Source organism: Schistocerca nitens, chromosome 8 (assembly GCF_023898315.1).
Source record: "Schistocerca nitens isolate TAMUIC-IGC-003100 chromosome 8, iqSchNite1.1, whole genome shotgun sequence".
Classification (NCBI taxonomy): Eukaryota; Metazoa; Arthropoda; class Insecta; order Orthoptera; family Acrididae; genus Schistocerca; species Schistocerca nitens.
In genome coordinates, this window is record NC_064621.1 from 104407512 (window position 1) to 104431825 (window position 24314).

The 24314-nt window shown below is 42.0% G+C and overlaps 1 protein-coding gene across 1 annotated transcript in view; it reads left to right on the top strand.

Annotated features, from left to right (window-relative positions):
- The window catches only part of LOC126199426 (gonadotropin-releasing hormone receptor-like), a 651151-nt gene that overhangs the window by 610101 nt on the left and 16736 nt on the right, over positions 1-24314 (top strand). The window contains exon 4 of the mRNA XM_049936344.1: positions 8627-8754. Within this exon, the coding sequence (XP_049792301.1) occupies positions 8627-8754 (128 nt within the window). The remainder of the gene's footprint in view (positions 1-8626; positions 8755-24314) is intronic.

Sequence of the window (24314 nt, forward strand, 5' to 3'; positions counted from 1 at the left end):
ACAAACAGTAATCTGATGGAATAAGATCAGGCGACCTCGGCGGCCGAGAAATGACTCCACGGCGACTGATGGAACTGCAAGGACACTTTCCAGTGGGACGCTGACTAACTGACGGCATGGTATGCGCAGGAGCTTCGTCGGACTGCAGAACATCCTCAAAATATTTTGGAAACATATTTTGAAGGAAATCAAGATAAGGAATTCCATTAAGAGAGTTATCTAAAACAACTGGACTGTCGTCAGTAATACCACAATACACATTCACTGAGAAACATTGTTGAAAATTTGTTTCCACAGTAGCGTGCAGATTTTCACCTGCGCACACGAGAGAGTTGCGCGTGCTGTTGTTACCGCTGCGGGTAAACCTTGACTCACTAGTGAACACAATACGCCGTTCATTGATATCATTTCCTACATGAAGATTCTGCACACTCTGCCCATGACGTCGATGCAGACCCTGTTCATGTACTGTGCGCGTAACTCGTGTCTGTTGAATACCAAACCGTGCAGCAGTTCTTCTAGAGCTGGTAGTTGGGCTGCGTTCTACATTTCACCATGACTCACCCGGTATAGCTACAAGAACATCACTGCCGTTGATATCGAATGCAGGTTCAATACAAGCTGACAGAAAGGAAATGACACCGCCAGCATTGCTAACTAACTACGCTAATTTGTATTATTAAAGTAGCAAGAAGAAAAAGAATCAGTGAAACTTCACTTATCGTACGTGTACAGTATAATATGTAAAATACACGATTAAATATGTATGCCTCACAAACTGCGACATGGTCGCGAATTGAACGGTGATCCGAATATAGACTAAATTTCCTTTACTTCACGTCTATGGTAACAAGCTTTTTGTCATCAGGCCACCGGTTTCGGTCTATAACGACCATCTTCAGATCTGCAGCAAAATAACTGAAAAACTAAATACACTAGAAGTTTGTCTACAGCTTGAAACAATAAAATAGACCATAATGAAAAGCACTAGAAACATACTTGTGCTTTTGTGCGCTTTAAATAAGAAGAGGCATGTCTGTTTCATAAAAACACATCATAGTGTACTGGAGCCATAGTGACATCATCAAATGCTAAACACAAAATCAGCGCCAGCATCGTCAAATATACATAAATAGTAGTATATACAAGTCATCTTGTCAGCAGCACTACTGTTCACAACAAACTACTGTACAGTTGCCACAAAATGTTTGTGTTGCAAGTTCGCCAGATGTCGCAGTTGTAGGCGTACACATATGCTTCAAAGATTAATTGTAGGATGTAAAATAAAGAGGAATACAATCAGTAAAGCCTGTAATGGGCTTATAATGTGTAAGATTTTTTTCTCCTTTATTGTATTTCAGTGCCCCATATGGGGCAGGCTGGCACCAGCATAGGCGCCACTCTTCAGCGAAGAAACAGACATTAAGTACAGAACATGAAGACATTTAAGAAAACAATAGAAATGAGGCGAAACAGACATATAAAAGGGGAAACATAATGTGTAAGAAAAGGGGGTGACTGTAAAATGGTGATAAAAAGCTAAAAACTGTACACAAAAATCCACACACTGTGGCAATTAAAAGAAACACAAGGCAAAGCATGGCTGTAGCTTAAAAGTAGCGATGGGCGGCGTAGCACTTAGTAATCACTAAATGTAACACTAAGACGAGCACACAATTAAAATCACAGCTCGACGTGATGGGAGAACAGCAGCAAACACAACGCTGACGTACCACGCTGAAGATGATGATCAAACTGAGAGGATCTGCCAGGGGGATGGAGATGGGGGAGAAGGGAAGAAGGGAGGGAGAGGGGTGGAGAGGGGGGGGGAGATGGGCGCCAGGTGCGCCGAAGGGGCCAGGAAGGGATGGACGTGGGAGGGAAACAGCCGAGGAGGGGGTGCAGAGATTCAGGGGGGAGAGGAAGGACGAAAATCCGCTCTGGGAGAAGGAGGGGAGAGGGAAAGTGGGGCGCTGGGGAGGGGAGAGAAACAAGGCCACTTGGTATGAAGGGTAGATGTCTTGACGAAGTTCAACATCTGGGAGGGTGAGGTGCTGGAATTTTCCTTGGTGAAGGAGATGGGGTGTGTGGAGGTGGAGAGAGGGAGCGAAATAGCGATAGAGGCGCGGCAATAGGCAGGGGCTGGAGAGGACAGAGGAAACCGGGGGGTGGGGAGGATCAAGCTGGCACGCAGGGTAAAGGATGTGGAGATGTTGGAGGAAAAGGAGGAGGTGGAGGAAGGGGATGAATTCATACAGGTGAGGTGGAAGGAATGCGGATACACAAGTCAAGGCAGAGTGTGTGGCGTTCTAAGTTATGTAGGGCCTTATAAAAGCGGGGGCGGGGGGCGGAGATCCAGGCAACGCCGGCATAACAGAGGATAGGACAAATAAGGGATTTGTATACGTGGGGGATGGTGGAAGGATGCAATCCCCACGTCCGGCCAGACAGGAGTTTCAGGAGGCGGAGTCGGGAATGGGCTTTCTGCTTGATGGTCAGGAGGTAAGGGGTCCAGGTGAGGTGACGGTCTAGGGTGAAGCCAAAATATCTCAGGGTGGAGCTGAGCTGGATGGGGCGACCATAAATGGTGAGGTAAAAATCATGGAAGAAGCGGGTGGTGTGGCCTATATTGTGTGGGTTTTGAAAGAATGTGTAAGAGGCATTACAGTAATAAAAAGGAGGGAAATAAACCAAGACAAAAGTTAATTTGTTAAAAGGAAAAAAAGTTAAGAGACAGTAATTGACATACGCTCAGGTGGCGATATTATAGATAATGAGATAAATAATAATCAGCTATCCGAGTACACAGAGTAATATGAAAATTACAAAACAAGTAGATAACGCTGCACTTAATCAGCGCCCTCTGTTAGCGCTAACACCCAAACGCCGCCCAGGCGAGAAATGATCACAGAGGCTGAGGTGTTGGCAGAACTAAGTTCCCATCCCGACACTGAAATCCGCTCAGCCCGTCATATCTTTAACGAAGCTGGGCCTACTTACCGTATGCGCCTATTCACAGAATCGTCCTGCTCCATCGACTGCTTTGTTACAGACGGAGTCCTCATCTACAATAGATATCACAAAGTTGCCCTCTCTCCCTCCATTTATCCCTCCTATCATCTCTGATCCACTCCTCCCCCTCCCACCCTCTGTCCTTTTCCGAGGCCCCCTCTCCCCCTTCCATCCTGTTTTTCCCCATCTACCCTCTCTTTGACTCCATTCTCTCCACCGAGTCCTTTTGCTTTCCCTTCTTCTGCTTTTCCCACTCCTTGCCGCATCTGCCCTGCCCCTCTCCCTCCATTTGCTCCCCCTTTTTCTTTTCCTCTCCCCCCCTTTCCCCCCCCTCATCGGTCCAGGTGCTCCCCCCCACCCACATCTGCCATCGTGTTTCCTCTACGGTGCAGTTTTAAGTGAGTATTCAGTGTTGTGCGTCACCTTTCAGAGTTCTGCACAGACACCAAACTGTCGCTAGATGTGTTTTTTAACTCTTACGAACAGAAACCAGACTGTCACCATGTTTTTTTAATTGTGCCTGTCTAATCACTATGTGTTTTAGTCGGCATCACCAACCCTTCGTCTTTTTTATTTTCACTTCGCAACATTTCGCCAACTTCCAATTTTAAATAGTCACCGTTTTGTCACCTGTTTTTATTGTTTTATTATCTCCTCATTATGTTTTTTGTGGTGTCACCGCTAGACACCACACTTGCTAGGTGGTAGCTTTAAATCGGCCGCGGTCCATTAGTACATGTCGGACCCGCGTGTCGCCACTGTGTGATCGCAGACCGAGCGCCACCACATGGCAGGTCTAGAGAGACGTACGAGCACTCGCCCCAGTTGTACGACGACGTTGCTAGCGACTACACTGACGAAGCCTTTCTCTCATTTGCCGAGAGACAGTTAGAATAGCCTTCAGCTAAGTTAATGGCTACGACCTAGCAAGGCGCCATTTGTGCCATTGCATGTATCTCAAGATAGTCTCACTTGTATCATCAAGAATGCTGTATACCAAAGGACGATATAAAAGTTAAGTGTTCTAGTAGCTACGTTCTTTTCTTTATCACATTCATTACGAATCCTGTTCCAGACTTCGCGCCAGTCGGCGTATGTGTACGTGTGCCCTTTCGGCAACCCGTCTCTGTGGACTGGCTGCCTTGTCAGTCCACTACATTTTTAATATCTGTAGGCTGCACGGCGGAAATTCAATAAAGAAAAAAAAATTGTCAGATAAAGCAAAGTACGAATTGGGCACCAAGTGGCTCTAGCTATTAAGTACGTTTGTTGGCTCTTGTTTTTTCGCTTTCAGGCTGTTCTAATATATTAAAAATACTGCCTTTTTGCACCCTGCGGAGAATATGCATACTATTCTCAATGTTCCTTATAGAATTTATAGGTGGAAAAGATAGTACATAGAGATGCTACCAACGATAACAGTAGATACGTCATTATAGGCTACTTCAACTCAGTGACAAGAGTTCAGAATTCATAGATCGCAGTAACTGTCCACTAGTTGCGCGCCAGTGTCTCCGCAATCCGTGGCTAGGTCTTTTCAGTGGCTAAGCGACCTGCAGAACGTGATGACAAGGCGACGCTCTGTATCGAGGTTAATCAGGAAGATACGGATAACATACGCTCTTGCATTATCCTGTTGAAAGATGACGTCACGGAGACCTCAAAAATATGGCGCAGAGACCGGCCTTAACAGATCAAACTAATAAGGCGTGCTGTTCAAATTACAGGTCATTCGCACCAGAGGAGATTGTATTGTGTACCCAGTCGCGCTACTCGATGTCGCGACAGGTATTGAGCGCGTATGATGATGAGGAATGCAATCTGGCGACATTCGCTCCCCTCGGCGCCTCCGCACACAGATACGATCGTCGCGGTGCTGCACGCAGAACCAGGAACCGTCTACAAGGACGGCGCGGGTGTGTGCAGTGTTGTGGGCACGCCGCACCTCACTCCCTCTGCTGCCGCGCCAAGGAAAACCCAACAGTGGGCGCCGCGCTGGCTGTCCGCTGTGGTCCAGACGTCGTCCCGCTGTCCGCATGGACACTTGTTCTGCCCCAGACACGGCGCCCGTGGTCGACAGGTCGGCGGAAAAGAAGCGGTGCTAGGCTGCAAGTTTAGGTTCTCCGTTAATCCCCTAAATTGTTTATGGCAAATGCCGAGCTGGTTCTCTGGGTAGAACGGCCAATTTCCTTCCCTACCACCGCCCAATTCAAGCTTGTGCTCCGTATTTGGAGACCTCCTCCTTGACAGGGCGTGAAATCTTTATCTTCCCTCTATCCTTTTCGATGAAGGTGCTATTGGCTGATCGTTTCTTAGCCAACTGAAAGCACAGGAAAGACTACATTACTACAAGGTGCAACAAACACGGACAACGGGAGGACACGACGTTGGGATCACAAATCTACTTCAAACTTTGTACACCTTCAGTAGGCCATTAAAACAACATAATGTTCAAGTAGATGCACTGCTCTAACAGTCCCGAGAAAATCGCAAGGGACGCGTCTATTATCTACGTGTGGATAGCTGCCGGATGTTAGAGAGTTGATGTTAGTTAAGTGATTTTCATTCGAGCGTCGAAAGACGAACTTGGTTAAAGCGATAGTTCGACTCCCGCTCAAACTTAATTTTTAGTCTATATTTTTTTCATCACTGGTCATATTATTTAATTTCTATGACATTTGAGAGGTAATACAACAAAAAAAAACACATGTATATGCATGAAGTTTTAATGAATTTCATGTTGTTTGACTACTTACAGTTTTTAATTCAATTTAATTATTAGAGCAAATACATTTATAACCATCGACAAGTAAATGAAGAAACGCAAAGAATTTTCCTGAAAATGTGTGTCTGCTGTGATTTGCGAAGTCTCTCACACATGCTGCCTGTCAGGTACCCGGAACTACTTTGCACCCCGACGCTTTAGCTGCAGACGCAGACGCAGCCATCAGTTGGCAATTAACTTGTGCAGCAGTGAGACGTTGCTAGCAAGAACGAACAGTGTAGGCGCAGTTTCTTTAAATACCACAGAATTTAACCTCTACTACAGAAATGAAGATTTGAACGTGAGTCGAACCATCGTCTTACGAAGCTCGAACCTTAACCACTTAACCGCCATGAACTCTAACGTCTAGTACGTACGCACAGATACATCAGTTACGTAAAAGCCGCCTAAAACTTCTTTTGCTATTTTCTCAGAATTGCCAGAGCAGTGCACCTTGCTAGTTGCACATCATGTTGTTTTAATGGCCTGCTAAAGATGTGCAAAGTTTGAAGTAAATCCTTGATGCCAACGTCGTGGCCTAGCCTTCTAAGTAGTAACCAAGTGGTACGTGCACTCAGTTCTGTTGTATTTTTATATAGATCCCTCCCGCAATAAAATAAAAAAAAATAGAACAAAGTGACGACGTGTGGGGCATTTCAGAAGAACACTATAATCATGATAGTCTTCATGTAAATGTGAAGCAAAATCGTGTGCTTGTAGTTTTTTGAGCGCTAGAACATTAGTGACCCATGGGTTTTACTAGCACATTGTAAGAGTAGTTAATAGCGAAGTGCTGAAAATGTTCCAGGTGATGATATTTTTCGCCTCTGGCCCTTGCATTGGTACAAATACAGAATGGGAATGTGTCTGCTCTCACACGCCATAAAATATGCAAGACTGGTTTGATAATAATGATATTGTAATAATCCCTGTTTTCTATTTACGTCGTATCAGCTCGTTGATTATCGTCCCACATTTGTGGAAAACCTGCAACGGAACTGAAACATCGTAGACGTGAGAACGTCGCAGTACAGGCGGGTGGCTATTATAATAGTTTTAATGAATGGGGGTCTAAAATAGGCGGTTAGTTGCAATGTAATAGTCACACATTGTTTCTTGATCGTATTAGTTGAAAACAGTCTTGGTTGCAATTTTAGTTTTTTTATTTATCAATTACGCGTTTCACCTTATTTACGCATCTTCAGGCTGATATTCATTTGGTATTTCTTAGGACGATCCATTAGACAGTGTAGCTGAAGGGCATCGTAGAGTACATCAGGCCAACATCGCCTTTGTTAACCTCAGTAAATACTTTCTAAAATGGACGTGAGTGACTCCAAGACCTGCATAACGCGTTCACGTTCATAGAAGCAACTGTCTAATGGATCGTCCTAAGAAATACCAAATTAAGATCAGCCTGAAGATGCCTAAATAAGGTGAAACGCGTTGTTGATAAATAAAAATACTAAAATTGCAACCAAGACTGTTTTCAACTAATACTTTTAAACGCTGGTTTGCTGATTCATGCCACAGATGGACTGGATGAGTTTTTGGATCGGTTTATTGTTCATAACACGATTCGGGCTCTGCTCATCTTCAGACTGGTAACAGAAAAATATTTTTACAATCTTAGAAATTTTTCACAAGTGTCTTAAAGAAAGAGCTATACTAAAATGTGATTGAGCAACAAAGGCATTTAAAACAATATACATACCATTTAGTACAGAATGAGTACACAACATAAGTTTCCTGTTCCTGTCTGTAGATAACTTTATGACGACACTTGTGCTGTTTACAGCCGAGTGATGTGGCTGGCAGACAGGTCCTCCTAAGAGAACTTGATGACGCCACATGGCGTAAGAGCTGTAGCACTGTCGTAAATGGCCGATACATAATTGCAAGTGATGATAACATTATGTGTTACAAAATTTATACAGTGTTTTCTTGCATCATAAATGAATTTAATACCAACCTCAGCCAAAGACAAATTTAAAAGGCAAATGTAAAAACGTACAGGGTTTTAGTATCATGGAAGAGATCTTACTGACGCTGGATGATGTAAGTTCTATGACGATACGGTAAATGAGATACAAGTGCTAATTTAAAAACATATTGCACTATTTGATATAAAATGTTCGCGTTTTCCTGTTAGCACTTTGCCACCAGGTCATCTAAAGATAGGGAGAGTCCGAAACGTGTAGTGAATAATAAATGGGCTGAGAAGTATCCTGTGATTATTATTTTGCTCCCAACCAGCTTTATAAAGCCGGTTTCATCGTTGGAACTGAAACACTTTCTTTGCAGTAGACTGTGTGAAATCCTGTCGAACGCCACCTAGGATCGACATGTATTTGTTCGCACCAGCACTTAATAATTATAATTTTAGGAACCCGCGAAGGTCGGTAAGATGCTCCGTGCGATAGTAAGTGGAAGCTTAGACTACTGTATTCACTACCCCTGCAACTACAGGGTGAGGAATTAGGTAGCTCATGTAAGTTGGGTTCTGTATCTTAAGGAGTATGAAATTGTTTCCGAGAGACTTTTGGTTCGCCTACCCTCGCTTTGTTCATTACAGACTGTACTGTCCCCGCAACTGGTAGACCCTATCGAGGGAGTGAATATATGTAGGCTAATATAATCGATATTGATAGTGCTGTCAATTTACTAATGGGTATACATTACAAGCAGTCGTAGGTTAGTGTTATTACCGACTCCTGCGTTGTGGATGTCGTCTGATTGCCAGAATAATGTTATTGTGTGTGTGTGTGTGTGTGTGTGTGTGTGTCTGTGAGAGAGTGTGTTTTGATTGACTGCGGGGGCGTTGGCAGTGACTAGTGTGTGCTGTTGCAGCTGAGTGAGGACCTGCAGTCGGCCATCTTCTTCTTCGGGATGTCCAACAGCCTGGTCAACCCAATCATCTACGGTGCTTTCCACCTTTGGAGACCAAAACGCAGGGGTCGACTCAGCGATAGAGGGAGGTATGTGAAAACTATTTAAAGAAGGTTATTGTTTTCTTGTATAAATACTAAACAGCCAATCAGTTGCAAAATAGAAGCTTTATTAAAACTCTTTACCATGGTTTAAGCGCACTAGGTGTACGTTGGTAAGGGAATACCAAACGACCATAACAATGTTGTGGTTGTTTTAATCATTATGAAGGGCAAATTTTATATTTGACTGACGTCTTTGGGTTATATTTTAAAGTACCTCTGCCACAACATGTAATCCAGTTGTCAATATTTCCTTCTGACGAAGATGTTTTTATAAACATTGAAAGCTTGTTGAGGGATTTTGCAACTGATTTGCTGTTTACTATTTCTGCTAGAAGCTTTCATCCTACAGTTGCTGTTCCAATTTTTTTTCCATGTTGTTCCACCAATCCAAGCTGTGCTGTTGTGTGAAAAATGTACGGTTTCCATTTCACGTTATAATACCGCGCACTTCGTGTAACGTGAACACATTCAGTACACGCTAATCGGTTCCAGTTGTAGAAACTGGTCGTATGTGAAGTATGCTAGCGACAATACATAATCAATGCATTCTCTGCGCCGCAGCAAAGAAATACTATAGACGACAGTACTGCCAAAGCAGAGTTACTAAACAGAGCCTTCCGAAACTCCTTCACCAAAGACGCCGAAATAAATATTCCAGAATTCGAATCAAGAACAGCTGCCAACATTAGTAATGTAGAACTAGATATTCGTGGAGTAGTGAAGCAACTTAAATGACAAGCAAGTCTTCTGGTCCAGACTGTATACCAGCTAGGTTCCTTCCAGAGTAGGCTGATACAATAGCTCCATACTTACCGTTCCCCCGACGAAAGATCCTCTCCCGAAGACTGGAAAGTTGCACAGGTCACGCCAACATTCAAAAAAGGTATTAGGACTAATCCACTAAATTACAAGCCCATATCATTAACGTCGATTTGCAGCAGGATTTTGGAAGATATTTTGTGTTCTAACATTATGAATTACCTCGAAGAGAACGGTCTGTTGACATCCAATGAACACTGATTTAGAAAACATCGTTGTTGTTGAACACAACCAGCTCTTTACTCACATGAAGTGTTGAGTGCTATTGACAAGGGATTTCAGATTGATTCCGTATTTCTAGATTTCCAGAAAGCTTTGGACACTGTATCACACAAGCGGCTTGTAGTGAAATTGCGTGCTTGTGGAATATGTGACTGTATTCGTGATTTCCTGTCAGAGAGGTCACGGCTCGTATTAATTGATGGAAAGTCATCGACTAAAACAGTTGTGATTTCTGAGGTTCCCCAAGCTAGTGTTATAGGCACTTTACTGTTCCTTATTTATATAAACGTTTCACCAGACAATCTGAACAGCTATCTTAGGTTGTTTGCAGATGACGCTGTCGTTTATCGAATAGTAAAGTCATCAGAAGATCAAAACAAATTGCAAAATGATTTAGAAAAGATACCTGTATGGTGCGAAAATTGGCAATTGACCCTAAATAACGAAAAATGTGAGGTCATCCACATAAGTGCTAAAAGGAATCCGTCAAACTTCGGATACACGATTAATCAATCAAATCTAAAGGCCGTAAATTCAACCGAATACCTATTTACAATTACGAACAACTTAAAAAGGAAGAATGGTTCAAAAATGGCTCTGAGCACTATGGGACTCAACATCTTAGGTCACAAGTCCCCTAGAACTTAGAACTACTTAAACCTAACTAACCTAAGGACATCACACACACCCATGCCCGAGGCAGGATTCGAACCTGCGACCGTAGCAGTCCCGCGGTTCCGGACTGCAGCGCCAGAACCGCTAGACCACCGCGGCCGGCTCCAAAGGAAGAAACACATAGAAAATATTGTGTGGAAGGCTAACCAAAGACTGCGTCTTGTTGGCTGGACACTTAGAAAATGTAACAGATCTACCAAAGGGACACCCTACACTAAGTTTGAGCGTCCTCTTTTTAGAATACTGCTGCGCGGTGTGGGATCCTTATCAGATAGGATTGACGGAGTACATCGAGGAAGTTCAAAAAAGGGCAGCACTTTTTGTATTACAGCGAAATAGGGGGGAGAGTGTCACTGATATGATACAGGATTTGGGGAGGGTATCATTAAAACAAAGCCGTTCTTCGTTGCGGCAGAATCTTCTCGTTTAATTTCAATCATCGATTTACCCTCCGAATGCGAAAATATTTTGTTGACGCCCACCTCCATAGGCAGAAACTGTCATCATAATAAAATAAGAGAAAACAAAGCACGCACGGAAACATACAGGTGTTCGCTTTCTTCGCGCGCTGTACGAGATTGAGATGTTGTTATTGTTGTGGTCTTCAGTCCTGAGACTGGTTTGATGCAGCTCTCCATGCTACTCTATCCTGTGCAAGCTTCTTCATCTCCCAGTACTTACTGCAACCTATATCCTTCTGAATCTGCTTAGTGTATTCATCTCTTGGTTTCCCTCTACGATTTTTACCCTCCACGGTGCCCTCCAATGCTAAATTTGTGATCCCTTGATGTCTCAGAACATGTCCTACCAACCAGTCCCTTCTTCTTGTCAAGTTGTGCCACAAAACTCCTATTCTCCCCAATTCTATTCAGTACCTCCTCATTAGTTATGTGATCAACCCATCTAATCTTCAACATTCTTCTGGAGCAGCACATTTCGATAGCTTCTATTCTCTTCTTGTCCATCTTTCACTTCCATACATGGCTACACTCCATACAAATACTTTCAGAAACGACTTTCTGACACTTAAATCTATACTCGATATTAACAAATTTCACTTCTTCAGAAACGCTTTCCTTGCCATTGCCAGTCTACAGTTTATATCCTCTCTACTTCGTCCAACATCAGTTATTTTGCTCCCCAGAGAGCAAAACTCATCTGCTATTTTAAGTGTCTCATTTCCTAATCTAATTGCCTCAGCATCACCCGGCTTAATTCGACTACATTCCATTATCCTCGTTTTGCTTTTGTTGATGTTAATCTTATATCCTTCTTTCAATACACCGTCCATTACGTTCAACTGCTCTTCCAAGTTCTTTGCTGTCTCTGACAGAATCACAATGTCATCGGCGAACCTCAAAGTTTTTATTTCTTCCCCATGGATTTTAATACCTACTCCGAATTTTTCTTTTGTTTCCTTTACTGCTTGCTCAAAATACAGATTGAATAACATCTGGGAGAGGCTACAACCCTGTCTCACTCCCTTCCCAACCACTACTTCCCTTTCATGCCCCTCGACTCTTATAACTGCCATTTGGTTTCTGTACAAATTGTAAATAGCCTTTCGCTCCCTGTATTTTATCCCTGCAACCTTTAGAATTTGAAAGAGAGTATTCCAGTCAACATTGTCAAAAGCTTTTTCTAAGTCTACAAATGCCAGAAACGTGGGTTTGCCAGGTCTTTCATCTAAGATAAGTCGTAGTGTCAGTATTGCCTAACAAGTTTCAATATTTCTACGGAATCCAAACTTATCTTCCCCGAGTTCGGCTTCTACCAGTTTTTCCATTCTTCTGTAAGGAATTCGCGTTAGTATTTTGCAGCTGTGACTTATTAAAGTGATAGTACGGTAATTTTCACATCTGTCAACACCTGCTTTCTATGGGATTGGAATTATTATATTCTTCTTGAAGTCTGAGGGTATTTCGCCTGTCTCATACATCATGCTCACCAGATGGTAGAGTTTTGTCAGGACTGGCTCTCCCAAGGCCGTCAGTAGTTCTAATGGAATGTTGTCTACACCCAGGGCCTTGTTTCGACTCAGGCCTTTCAGTGCTCTGTCAAACTCTTCCCGCAGTATTGTCTCTCCTATTTCAACTTCATCTACATCGTCTTCCATTTCCATAACATTGTCCTCAAGTACATCGCTCTTGTATAAACCCTCTATATACTCCTTCCACCTTTCTGCTTTCCCTTCTTTGCTTAAAACTGGGTTTCCATCTGGAGTTTGGGATAATAGAGAATTATTGTGAAGGTGATTCGATGAACCCTCTGCCAGGCACTTAACTGTGATTTGCAGAGTATCCATGTAGATGCCGATCTAGAACTCGGTTTCTGGTATGCGACAGTTCACAAAATGTCGATTATTGAGCTGTACGGTAAATACGAGGGTCACTCCAAAAGTAATGCACACTATTTTTTCTAAAATCGATCTTATATTCTACATTATTGAAAGTTTTACAGTGTGTAGATACATCCTTTAGGAACAATATTTTCATTTCTCCATATAATTTCAATCCCTCGCAACTGCCTTATGCCATCTTGGAACCAGCGCCTGTATACCCGCACGGTAAAGTTATGGACCAACCTGTTGGAGCCACTGTTTGGCAGCGTGCACAAGGGAGTCATCATCTTCAAGCCTTGTTCCATGAAGAGAGTCTTTCAGTTTCCCAAAGAGATGATAGTCACATGGAGCCAGGTCAGGACTGTAAGACGGGTGTTTCGCTGCATACCGTTTTTCTTGTTCCTTTGTGAGCCACTGTCAACATCCTGGGAACCCACCTGGCAGAAACCTTTTCTAACCACAACACTTCCAGTATTCTGCAAACACTTCTTTCCCCTATCCCAACGTAGCGTGACAATTCGTTCACTGTGATGCGTCTGCCAGCAGTCACCAATTCGTTAATTCTCTGCACTTTGTCTGGAGTGTGTGCAGTACCTGCCGCTGTGAGGACAATATTGCCGTGCCCACTTTCATCACGTAACCTGCTTGACCACCGACTAACCGTACTGCGATCGACAGCAGAATCTCCATACACCTTTTTCAACTTCTTGTGAATGTTTCCCACTGTCTCGTTTTCAAAGCACAGGAATTCTATGACAGCACGTTGCTTCTGACGAACGTGAAATGTAGCTTCCATCTTGAAGACATGCTGTGACGGCGCCACTAACGGGAACAAGTTGAACTAAGTTTGAAAACGAGCGGGAAGGATATATCTACACACTGTAAAACTTTCACACATGCAGAATGAAAACTGTATTTTTACAGAAATAGTGTGCATTTCTTTTCGAGTGACTCTCGTATTTATATATATTTTTTATTTTATTAAATGCCGAAGCAGGTATATTTTTAAAATAAAACTGCGTGAGATATTTGTGGGACTGTTAGAAGAAAGTAAGAGCTCGCTGTGAATCATACTAAGAAAAAACTCCGAACAATTCTATCACATGTGGGAATTAGGTCTGGCAGCACAGCACAGTTTCAGCCATCCATTTATGCAACATTTTTACCTCTATGAGAAATAAATTGCCTATTCGCAGATTTATGCAGCGGTATGGCCGAAAGTGAGGTTGTAGTATATTTAGCGCATATGGAGAATAAATAAGATTTTATTATTCGCAAGGAACTGTGATGGGACGCTTATGGTCCCAACGAGTGAACATTAAATTATGTAATGACCGATCGTCTGAAAGAGTTACTTTGCAAACTTTGATAAAGAGTGGAAGGAGAGAACCAAAAAGTGTTACATCGATGAAGTACGCCTGGCGGTTCAGTTCTATAGAACAAAGTGACAGGCGTTCCTCGCGTAAATTTATACTGGGTCAAGGCGCACTCCACTGACGAAATTTAGGAGATTCTTCACGGCGATTTTCTATTTTCGTATGTGGAAACCACGATCTACAGTGGTTTGCTACAGAGTAATAGGGTAATTATGATTTATTTTGTTTCTTACATCATTTTCTTGGTTTTGTGAAAGTACTTTCACACCAATGAAGAAGCCCGTAATGTGCAATCATCAAAAAGTACTACACGAAACGCAAAATAACGCAACAGCTGTCAGAGGGTGCTTAAGTACAGTGATGTGGTTGTTGTTGTTACGTAGTTATGATTCGTCGTGGCTCCCTTCCACTGCACTGTCTGTACCCGCACGCCAGTTGCATATCGGACAATTCTTTATCAGTAAATATACCCCTACCGATGTATGTCACTACTAACATACAACCAACACTGTCGAAACACCCAAGAGTAATACTAGATTCGAGCTTGAGTGTGAATGGTAAAGTGGGAAATAGTGTTTTCAACAGAAAATACTGTGAGTGGATCAAACAATTTTTTTTTCAGTCAATTTTCATTAGTTGGTATATGTTTCAAAAATCTCATGACACTGAAGTGTATCAACTGGATTTTAATAGCAGTGCCGGTTTCGGCCTTAAACCGTCATCTGGTACGAAAACCACTTAAAACATTTCATTAGTCATGAATATTAGAACAAGATATTGAATATTTTAAACCACAAGAAACACGTAATAAAATACGTAATAAAAAACTCAATCATAGTGCAGCAATCGTCCTATTCATGTGAGATAAATGCTATGAGGATCTTTTTTCCACCGTCGACGTTCACACCGTTGTGCAGGTATATTTAAAGCGGTCCAGACACAGGAATAAGTGGAATAAGAAATCAAACGAAATGCCATTACTCTGTAACGAGCCACCGGAGATGACGGATCTGTGATACGAAAATACTGAAAAGGTATCTCTGAACAACCTCCGAAATTTAGTAGGTAGAAGTAGGGTTCACCATTTATGTCATTCTCTGACTCATTATGGTCAAAAAAATTACGCAATCGCATGAGATCATTAAGTTAACATAATACATGTCGTTCAGTAAATAGAAAAGCGAATTAGGATATCCCCATAAGTAGAATAGCTTATAATACACCAGCAAAAAAAATGCTTCTATCGGAACAGGAAAGAGGCTGGTTGAAAGTTTTGCTACCAGCTGCCTCTTTCTACCTACCTCAACACATCTCAAAAAGTTCCCATACATTCTGTCATGTGAATATATTCGCGCTCTTTTTAACATGCAACTCATCTCAAACCCCTATAAGCTCCCCTAACTGTAACTCGCTCACACAACACTAGTCCATCGCTGTAAGTCCCTCATACCCACCCATTCCCACTTGTCCAGTCTCATTTACTTATTCAGCTCCACTAATCGTCAGTATCCCTTTGTGGCCAGCTGTAACTGTCTCCTGTCTCACATCCAGAGCCTTCTTTGATCTGTTCTACTACTACTACTACTATTACTGTCTCCTCTATCTCTCGTTCTCTCCCTCTTTCCCTCTCTTTCTGTTAATATCTCATTCACTCCTTCCTTCCTTCCTACTGCTGCAGTCTCTCCTCACTGTCACTATCTCTCCCTGACTCGTCGTCATTGTCATAGACTACTTTTTATTATCACTGACTGTCACCCACTTCCACTTTGTTCTTCTATTTACTCTTCTGCCATCGTCACTTTCCCCTTTACTCTTGTCCCAGCACTGTTACGTCATTGTCGGTTATATTCCACTGGCCCTCGTCTTTCTCTAACGCTGCCACTGTCCCCTTCGCTCTCTCTATACTGCACCTACTCCTTACAGTCTCTCAGGGTTTATTACCATGAAGTACTTTTCCCACTGTCGCTGTCTTCTTCTCGCTCAGCATAAGAAAACGCGAATACGTCTGCAAGCCGAAACTATGGCGAAAATATTTGTAGTTGCTGAGGAAGGTAGAATGAGACCTTTCAGTCAGAGGTTTTGAAATCAGGAGCAGATTAACGTATTCTGCGTTCCGGTAGGGGCATCTTTCCCTATTTCTCCTCTTTTCCCTGCTGCTACAGGGCATGCCACTCATTTGAAAAGAAATTTTTTATAGTTTACTTATGAGAAACTGAAAAATGCAAAAATATTTTCCCACCTCAGACTGGATTTTACGTGCACACAAATTCTGCATGTGCTTCAGAAGTTGAACACGGGGTTCCCAGAACCCTTATGATGATAATGAAGACACTTTACAGCATATTTTTTGGTGCTACGTTACTTAAAAATTACGTTTTCGCTCACACCTGATATTACGTGCGTGTTTTACGTGTACAATTAGGTTAATTTTGAACCCCTGTACATCAGACACGGATAAAGTTTTCAAGAAAATTTTCAGGATTGGTGAGCGTCACGATTTTAGAAATATGTCGTAAAAATTTCAGCCATTTGCTGTGCATAACCGGCTTGAAAACCACGGCACGGTTTTGGTACCCAAAAACCACGGTTATCGAGTTTACACAGGAACCGCTCACGAACTAAATTATGCCTTCATAAGAGCCTTAAGACGCACAGTAGACCGCATCTAATACCAAAACAACCAGCCGAGCTGCCCCATTTGCGTAAGCTGGGGTAAGTGTCTAATATTGAAACTTTGAATCTGTAATGTAGGATACGTACAGTAGGACGATGCAATTGGGTACACTCGTGCAAATGGTCCCTAGCCCAAGGGCTACCCAAAATGCTTGACCCTATCTCTTTGTCACCAATAAAACGCTAGGTATAACAACCGGAAAAACCCCATTTTTATGCGCGGCGTTTTGGAACGTACTAGGCAGCATGTCCTTTATTCTTACGAGAAATTTGGATACAGACTTGATGTTTCGGAGCGTGACATTTCACCATCAGGGAGGACGCCAAGAATAGGGTGCCAAACACGTGCGATGCGGACACATGTGTTTGCTGACAGATAGTACGGTGCACGTGGCACGCCATCTCCGAGGCCATAAAGGCTCTGGGCTTTTTTGCCTCTTGTCGTGTCATTGATGTGGAGGGACCACATGCACATGGGGAATACTATCGCAGCCAGAGCAAACCGTCGTGGGCAACAACAGGTTGAAGCAATGCGGGCCGGCGACTATAGTGGATTACAGCAATTAATGGACGCACCACACGACACTAAACTGATACTGAAACACACTATCTGTACATATCAAGATCAACTACATGCTATACGGCGAACAAGGCCTCTCGTCAGCACACGTCAGCGTACTAAGAACTAACAGTATTGCCACTGAGTGCTCAAACCATAGAAGAACGCTGCCTGGGCCAATGAGATGCGGTATGCCTCAGTACAGGTCGATGACACGAAACGTGCACGTCGAAACCTCATGTAGCGATCCACTCAGCTTAATAGGACACCACAATTCAGGTAAATGTCGGAGTTTACTTACATGTGAAAAAATGACTCTCTTCAAAAGTATGGCAATTTTTCGAGCGCCAGACAAAGACAGAGGAATCTGCTGTGTAGTAGTAAGCATTCAGTCACCTGGTTGCCTACAACAGTACACTAGAAACTTGTACCTTCAACACGACAACGTACCAGCCCACTGCTCCAAAATTGTGTCAGGGTGCCTCAAAGAGCATGCGCCAATGACCCCTTCATCGATGGTGCGTTAACCCCTAATCTTCTTTCTTCCTTTCGAATAATCGCTGAATCTCTCAAGCACTGAATCTTTCAGATGATCCACTCTTGTAAACGGAAACAACCTTCGACTGGTTAGTAATAATCGTGGACACGTATAAAAATAAAAAAAATGATTCTTCTTTTAGAACTTTCATTTGTTCGCTGGGAAAGAAAATGAAGTTATTATGATTTTTTTCTAAGCGTACTTTTATTACAGTGATCTATGTTCTCAGGAACAGGGGAGAGAAAAAAATTTCACTCACCGATCATTCAATTTATATTTTTGTGTGAGCTAAGGCGTTCGCCTGCGGTGACGCATTAACATCTCGTCATGTTGCGCCCTTAGCTATTCGGCTCGCAGCGTAAATATAACAGCACTCTCCACATAATCTTCATTCTCAGTTTTTAAACGAATTTAAAAATTTATGGACGCAATTCAGTAGCTCCAGCGCTATATCGAAAGCAAAGATTAACATAAATAAACCAGCCAGCGCATGAAACAATTCAAATAGTCCTACAAGAGGATGAAAATATTTTAGGATGAAAGTTATAAACCTTACATACCTAACTGAAATTCTTATGAAACCCAGTTGCATATATGGAATTCTTCAGAAATATTCAAAAAATGAGGCGTTTCCATAGCAGTTCGCTAACTTCACTTAGTTACAGGGTCACATGACTATTCCTGTCGTTGCATAGATAGTTCTATTTTTGTTACACACAGGCTATTTCAGTGTAATAAGAAAGTTCAAAAGATGGAAACAAAGATGAAATTTAAATCTTCTGTAGCTTTGGTACTATGATACTAAAAGTATATTCCAATTCAACGTAAGAGTATTTTCTCGAACTAAATGTTAGACGAGTCTTAGGATATCTGAATACCAAAATAAGTCAGAATAGTTAAAATGGCTCTGAGCGCTATGGGAGTCAGAATAGTGTACTTGCGTTCAGCGGGTAATAAAAAATATACAGTCTTCCAGAGAAATACGATTTTTGTCACATTAGGTACTTAAAACCGACCTGCAGTTCTGCAAAAAGAGAAACTTGCGGTGTTCTTTTCCTTTTTTAAAAAAAGAAAAGGAAGAAACCGCTTACGCCGGTGCCACATCGCCGGATTCTAATGCTCGAAAAAAAAAAAAAAAAGCATTCAAGAGAATGGATAGGTTGGTATGTAGCTGTACCCTAGGTGGCTATCATAGAGATATGAATCAGATATGAGCTGTTCTTCCACATAATACAGAAACATGCATTCAAAATAGGTCTGAAGTCTGGTCACTTACACACATGGTGACGCACCTCGAAACATTATAACCAGTGACTCAACAGATTTTTGATCGGCTTTTGGAATGCAATACAGCAGAAGGTCTGCATGGTGTGAATTCCAAAAGTCCTTGGTAGGTTATCGGAGCTATGCGAGATCAGATTTATACGCACAGGTCACGCAGTTTCCGTAAATTACGGGCCGGTGTTTTTTGGGGACGGTGCTGGTCCCCAATATCAAACGAGGTGTATGCACGATTCCCGTCTTGTAACATGGACAATGGTCCTATTGAAAGATGCCATCGCCGTCGCCGTCGGGAACGACAGCAAGCATGAATGGATCCAAATGCTCTGTAATGTGTCATGGTGCCTTACATTATTTCCCTGGCTCTTATATTATTTGCTTTGTTTTACTATTACTCGCGTAACAACTCATATATTAAATGAAATATGTTACTACGAAAAGAGCCCCGAAATACCTTTTAGTGATGCTGTGCCGTGACTTTCTTGGGATCATTAATTTTCAACAAAAAAAATATTATGTTCTTATTCTTCTGGATCTGGCTTTCTATTAAAGGAACATTTTTTCGTTACCGTAACTCACTATAAAGTTCAACATATCTTCCCTACTTTATAGTTATTGAAAAGGTTAATGAAAATTACTTTGTTATGAATACTGATGTTACAGTTCGCAATGATTGTTCAACATCAAAATTTTGCAGTGGATTTTTGTTAACAGTAAAACACCAATAAGTACCACGACTAGCACAAGAACATGAGACTATTATCGGAGAAAAAGACGTTTTTACTATAAGGTTTGCCAGACCTGAACTAAGCACAGCAAGATTTCTTTTATGTTATGAAGGTAAATTATCTTTTTTTTGTACTGTTAGTAATATATTATCAGCAGCCCGCGTCAACCTGCAAAACACATCATAAAATCTGCTGCTCTGCTCTGCAAGTCCGAAAGCTGAAAGAAATAATTTTATTTCACTATTACTTTCCCGCTTCTTTGCGGTATGATAGATTTCATTTAATGCAGTTTGAATGCGCCGCGGCAGCGGCTCGTTCGTTCGTAGCGCAGCTGCGCACCACGAAAAATATTTAAATAACTGAAAATGTCTTAAAGGGATGGGATAATATGCCAGGCAAGCTTATTACAAATCATAATGCAAGGTTTCACTAAGTAACTCTATTCAAAACATTTAAACAAATCAATTAATTATTACACACCTTTACAATGAGTACGTAATGGCGTCCCTCTCTCAATCTTGACAAAAGAAAGCAATATACCGTCTCAGGCTATCCTACTCACGTAACTCCAAGAAGACGACAGAGAGATTAATGTTCGTTCTGTATTATTTATACTAGTCACACATTCTCATCTTTGTTTGATATTTAATAAGTATCGTCTGTGGCGGTTTCAGTACTCGCCGACACAGATATTACCTAAAATAAATAAAAAAAAACGGAACATAATTTTATACAAGAACAAAACATGACACACAATGTTTTCTCTTTATTACATAATATGTCTTTTGCTAAGAGACGTTACAATGCCCCCTGGCAGCAATTGACTAACGTTAAGAATGTTCGGCAATATGCTGCCACTAACGTCCGTTTTGTCCTTGTTTGTCACCTTATTTGGAATATTCACTGTTCACTTCTTTGCTCTTTTGCAGTATAGTTTTAATTACACTCTCTATGGTTTTCTCACACTTTGCGAGGTGACCGTAAACCTAGTCCCAGGGTCATTACAGTTTTCTGGCTCCCCCATTCGGGCTACGTGCGGTCAGAAAACCTGGGAAAACTGCGCCGGAGCCATGGTCATCTCGCCTGGTTTGTCTTAAAACACAGTTTGATTGTTCATCAAAAAAGGTTGGAATTTATCCAATGTTCCCAGATAACAAAGTTTATTTATGACAAAATGTTAAACTTTTAGTCTCCTTGTTATAAATGTACCTTCTACACTCCTTCACATTTGTGATAATATTTGTGTTCTGTGTCACACTGAAAGTCAATCATTAAACAGTTTTACAGTAGTGTAATGGATTGTCTCTACACTTACTCACGACAAATGTTCTACCATGGTATGTCATTCGTGTCAGTTTGCTTCACCAGTGTGACGAAAACATATAACATATATCACCGAACAAATGAATATTTTGAGTCGATACACAGTAAACTAAAGAAAAAAATGTTTGTCACGTAATTTCGTGTCCAATAAATCATTTTCATATTAGTACATTAACAGCGTAGTTGGTAATTTTCGGTTGAATGTCGACAATGTCGTACGGAGCGGGCGGCGCGAAGCAGTTGTTGCGTAGCGTCATCTGGAACGCGGCGTGCCAACGACCGCTGGGGTCGTCGACCTGCTCGCCGTAGCAGTGACAAGAGTGTTGGGGTGCCGCCCGTGCAGTCGCGAACCGCTCCGAACCATTCACCATTGTCGGCGTGTTGCAGTTGTTTCCCGCGTCCGGCTGGCTGGCGGCACGGCACCTGTCTCAGCTTCTCCGCATGGCTCCCCGTCACAACGCATGAAACAAATATTCCACAACGGTGTACTGTCTTTAAGGATACAGATTATTCGCTGTGGAAGAAAATGCAACTTGGTTAAAAGCGTTTATTGTTCAGTAAGCCGTCGTTTCGCTGGTATGCACAGGATGTTTTGGCGTGATAACGGGTTTCTTGTGGCTTCACAAGTGAATCGCATTGTGACACTGGTATTTAGGGCTCGTCACACGCGCGTTGTACTACACACTTTCATTTGTTCTCACGGTCGATACGCTGCCAGAGCGTCTCTCAACACGCGAAAATGTTTCGGTTCACACACACTAAATGATTCCGTCGAGCGATGTTTGTTTGAATCGACTCCGAACGGATCACTAACTACCGTTTTTACACACAGTATATTGTTCGTTGAGCACTGCACTATGACAGTTAGTCACTCAACACTTGACTTATACCGACGTATATATTGGTGCAGATACAACAGTTATTTTCTGTCCCTGCTACACACAATATTCCGTCCTTTCCTAGATTGTTTATGCACACAGTTTATTTTAGCATAATCACTCTCATCTACATTGAGTCCATTGTGTTTACCATGTCATTACACACTTTTAATATTATTACTAGGCATGTAAGTAAATTGAAAGATGTGTGATTTTGTTTTTTTTTTTTTTGTACATAGTTTTCTTTTCCTTTTACGGTGTAGCTTGCCAGGTTATCACCCATCTAGCAAACAGATTTTACCATGTGCATGAGAGCTGGACTTGGGCATATTGCTCAATAAATACTTCTTCTTCTTCTTCTTCTTCTTCGTTTCACCCAACTTTGGGGTACGTTGAATCAATCACTTCTGTGTGTTCTGTGCCTTTCTTTTCGCCCAGTACTGCTTCATTCTTTCTGATCTTGCTTTTCTTTCCTCATCAGAGATGACAATCGTTCTTTTCTTCCTATTTTGGAGCTGGAATCCCTCTTTTCTGTCTTTGCTTATCATTTTTGCGGTCCTGTCTGTGAGCATTTTTTCTGTGATGTGTAGTTCTCTTAAGTCTTTCTCTGTTTGGATAAACCAATTTGGTTTGGATTTTTTATTCCTGAAGTAGTCAAACATTCTTTTTGTAAGTCTATTTGGGTTCATTCTGAGAATGTGCCCATAAAACTCAATTCTTCTTTTCCTCATTGTATCCGAAAGTTTTTCTGTGGTTTTGTAGAGTGTTTCATTTTTGGTATGAATTAGTTTGTCGTTATGAAATTTGGGGCCTAAAATTTTTCTCAATATTTTTCTTTCTTTGATCTCTAGCCTTGACAATGTTGTAATGTTTTATTTTTGAATTCCATGAGAGGGACTTTTTATTATAAGTATTTTTAGTAAGCTGAAAGGCTAGTTCAACTTTGTTTCTTCTTAATTCTATTGCTTTTTTCTCAAGGGCGTTCCAGCTAATCCATTCACCAAGATATTTGAATTCTTTAACAATTTCGATCTTTTGGTCTCTTACTTTAAGATATTTCATTCGCTTTTTTATATTTGTGATTATTTTGGTTTTTTCAAAAGAAATTTTAAGGCCTATTTTCTCTGCTTGTTTCTGTAATTCGAGGATCTGTTCTTTGGCTTCTTCCCATGAAATACTTCATTTAGTACTAGTAATTTTTTTTAATGATCTGTCCTACAGGACTGCAGTGTAGTTTCCGCGTTGATTGACTTGATTCGCGTACCGCGTAATTAATATTCACGGACATGTACCAAGTACACAGGCTTCAATTGAAGCATCGATATATACAAAGCATAGGTTACACGGAACGGGTTTGTCTTTGATTGAATTCTGCTCCAGTGTCGTTCTCAGATCACTATTGGCAGTAACGTTATATCACATAATTGTTTCGTACTACAAAGTCAATTGTTGTCCAGTAGAGACTCTCTCTCAGGGTTCCTTAATTCTAACACAATTACACCTGTTACATTACTACACTCCTGGAAATTGAAATAAGAACACCGTGAATTCATTGTCCCAGGAAGGGGAAACTTTATTGACACATTCCTGGGGTCAGATACATCACATGATCACACTGACAGAACCACAGGCACATAGACACAGGCAACAGAGCATGCACAATGTCGGCACTAGTACAGTGTATATCCACCTTTCGCAGCAATGCAGGCTGCTATTCTCCCATGGAGACGATCGTAGAGATGCTGGATGTAGTCCTGTGGAACGGCTTGCCATGCCATTTCCACCTGGCGCCTCAGTTGGACCAGCGTTCGTGCTGGACGTGCAGACCGCGTGAGACGACGCTTCATCCAGCCCCAAACATGCTCAATGGGGGACAGATCCGGAGATCTTGCTGGCCAGGGTAGTTGAGTTACACCTTCTAGAGCACGTTGGGTGGCACGGGATACATGCGGACGTGCATTGTCCTGTTGGAACAGCAAGTTCCCTTGCCGGTCTAGGAATGGTAGAACGATGGGTTCGATGACGGTTTGGATGTACCGTGCACTATTCAGTGTCCCCTCGACGATCACCAGTGGTGTACGGCCAGTGTAGGAGATCGCTCCCCACACCATGATGCCGGGTGTTGGCCCTGT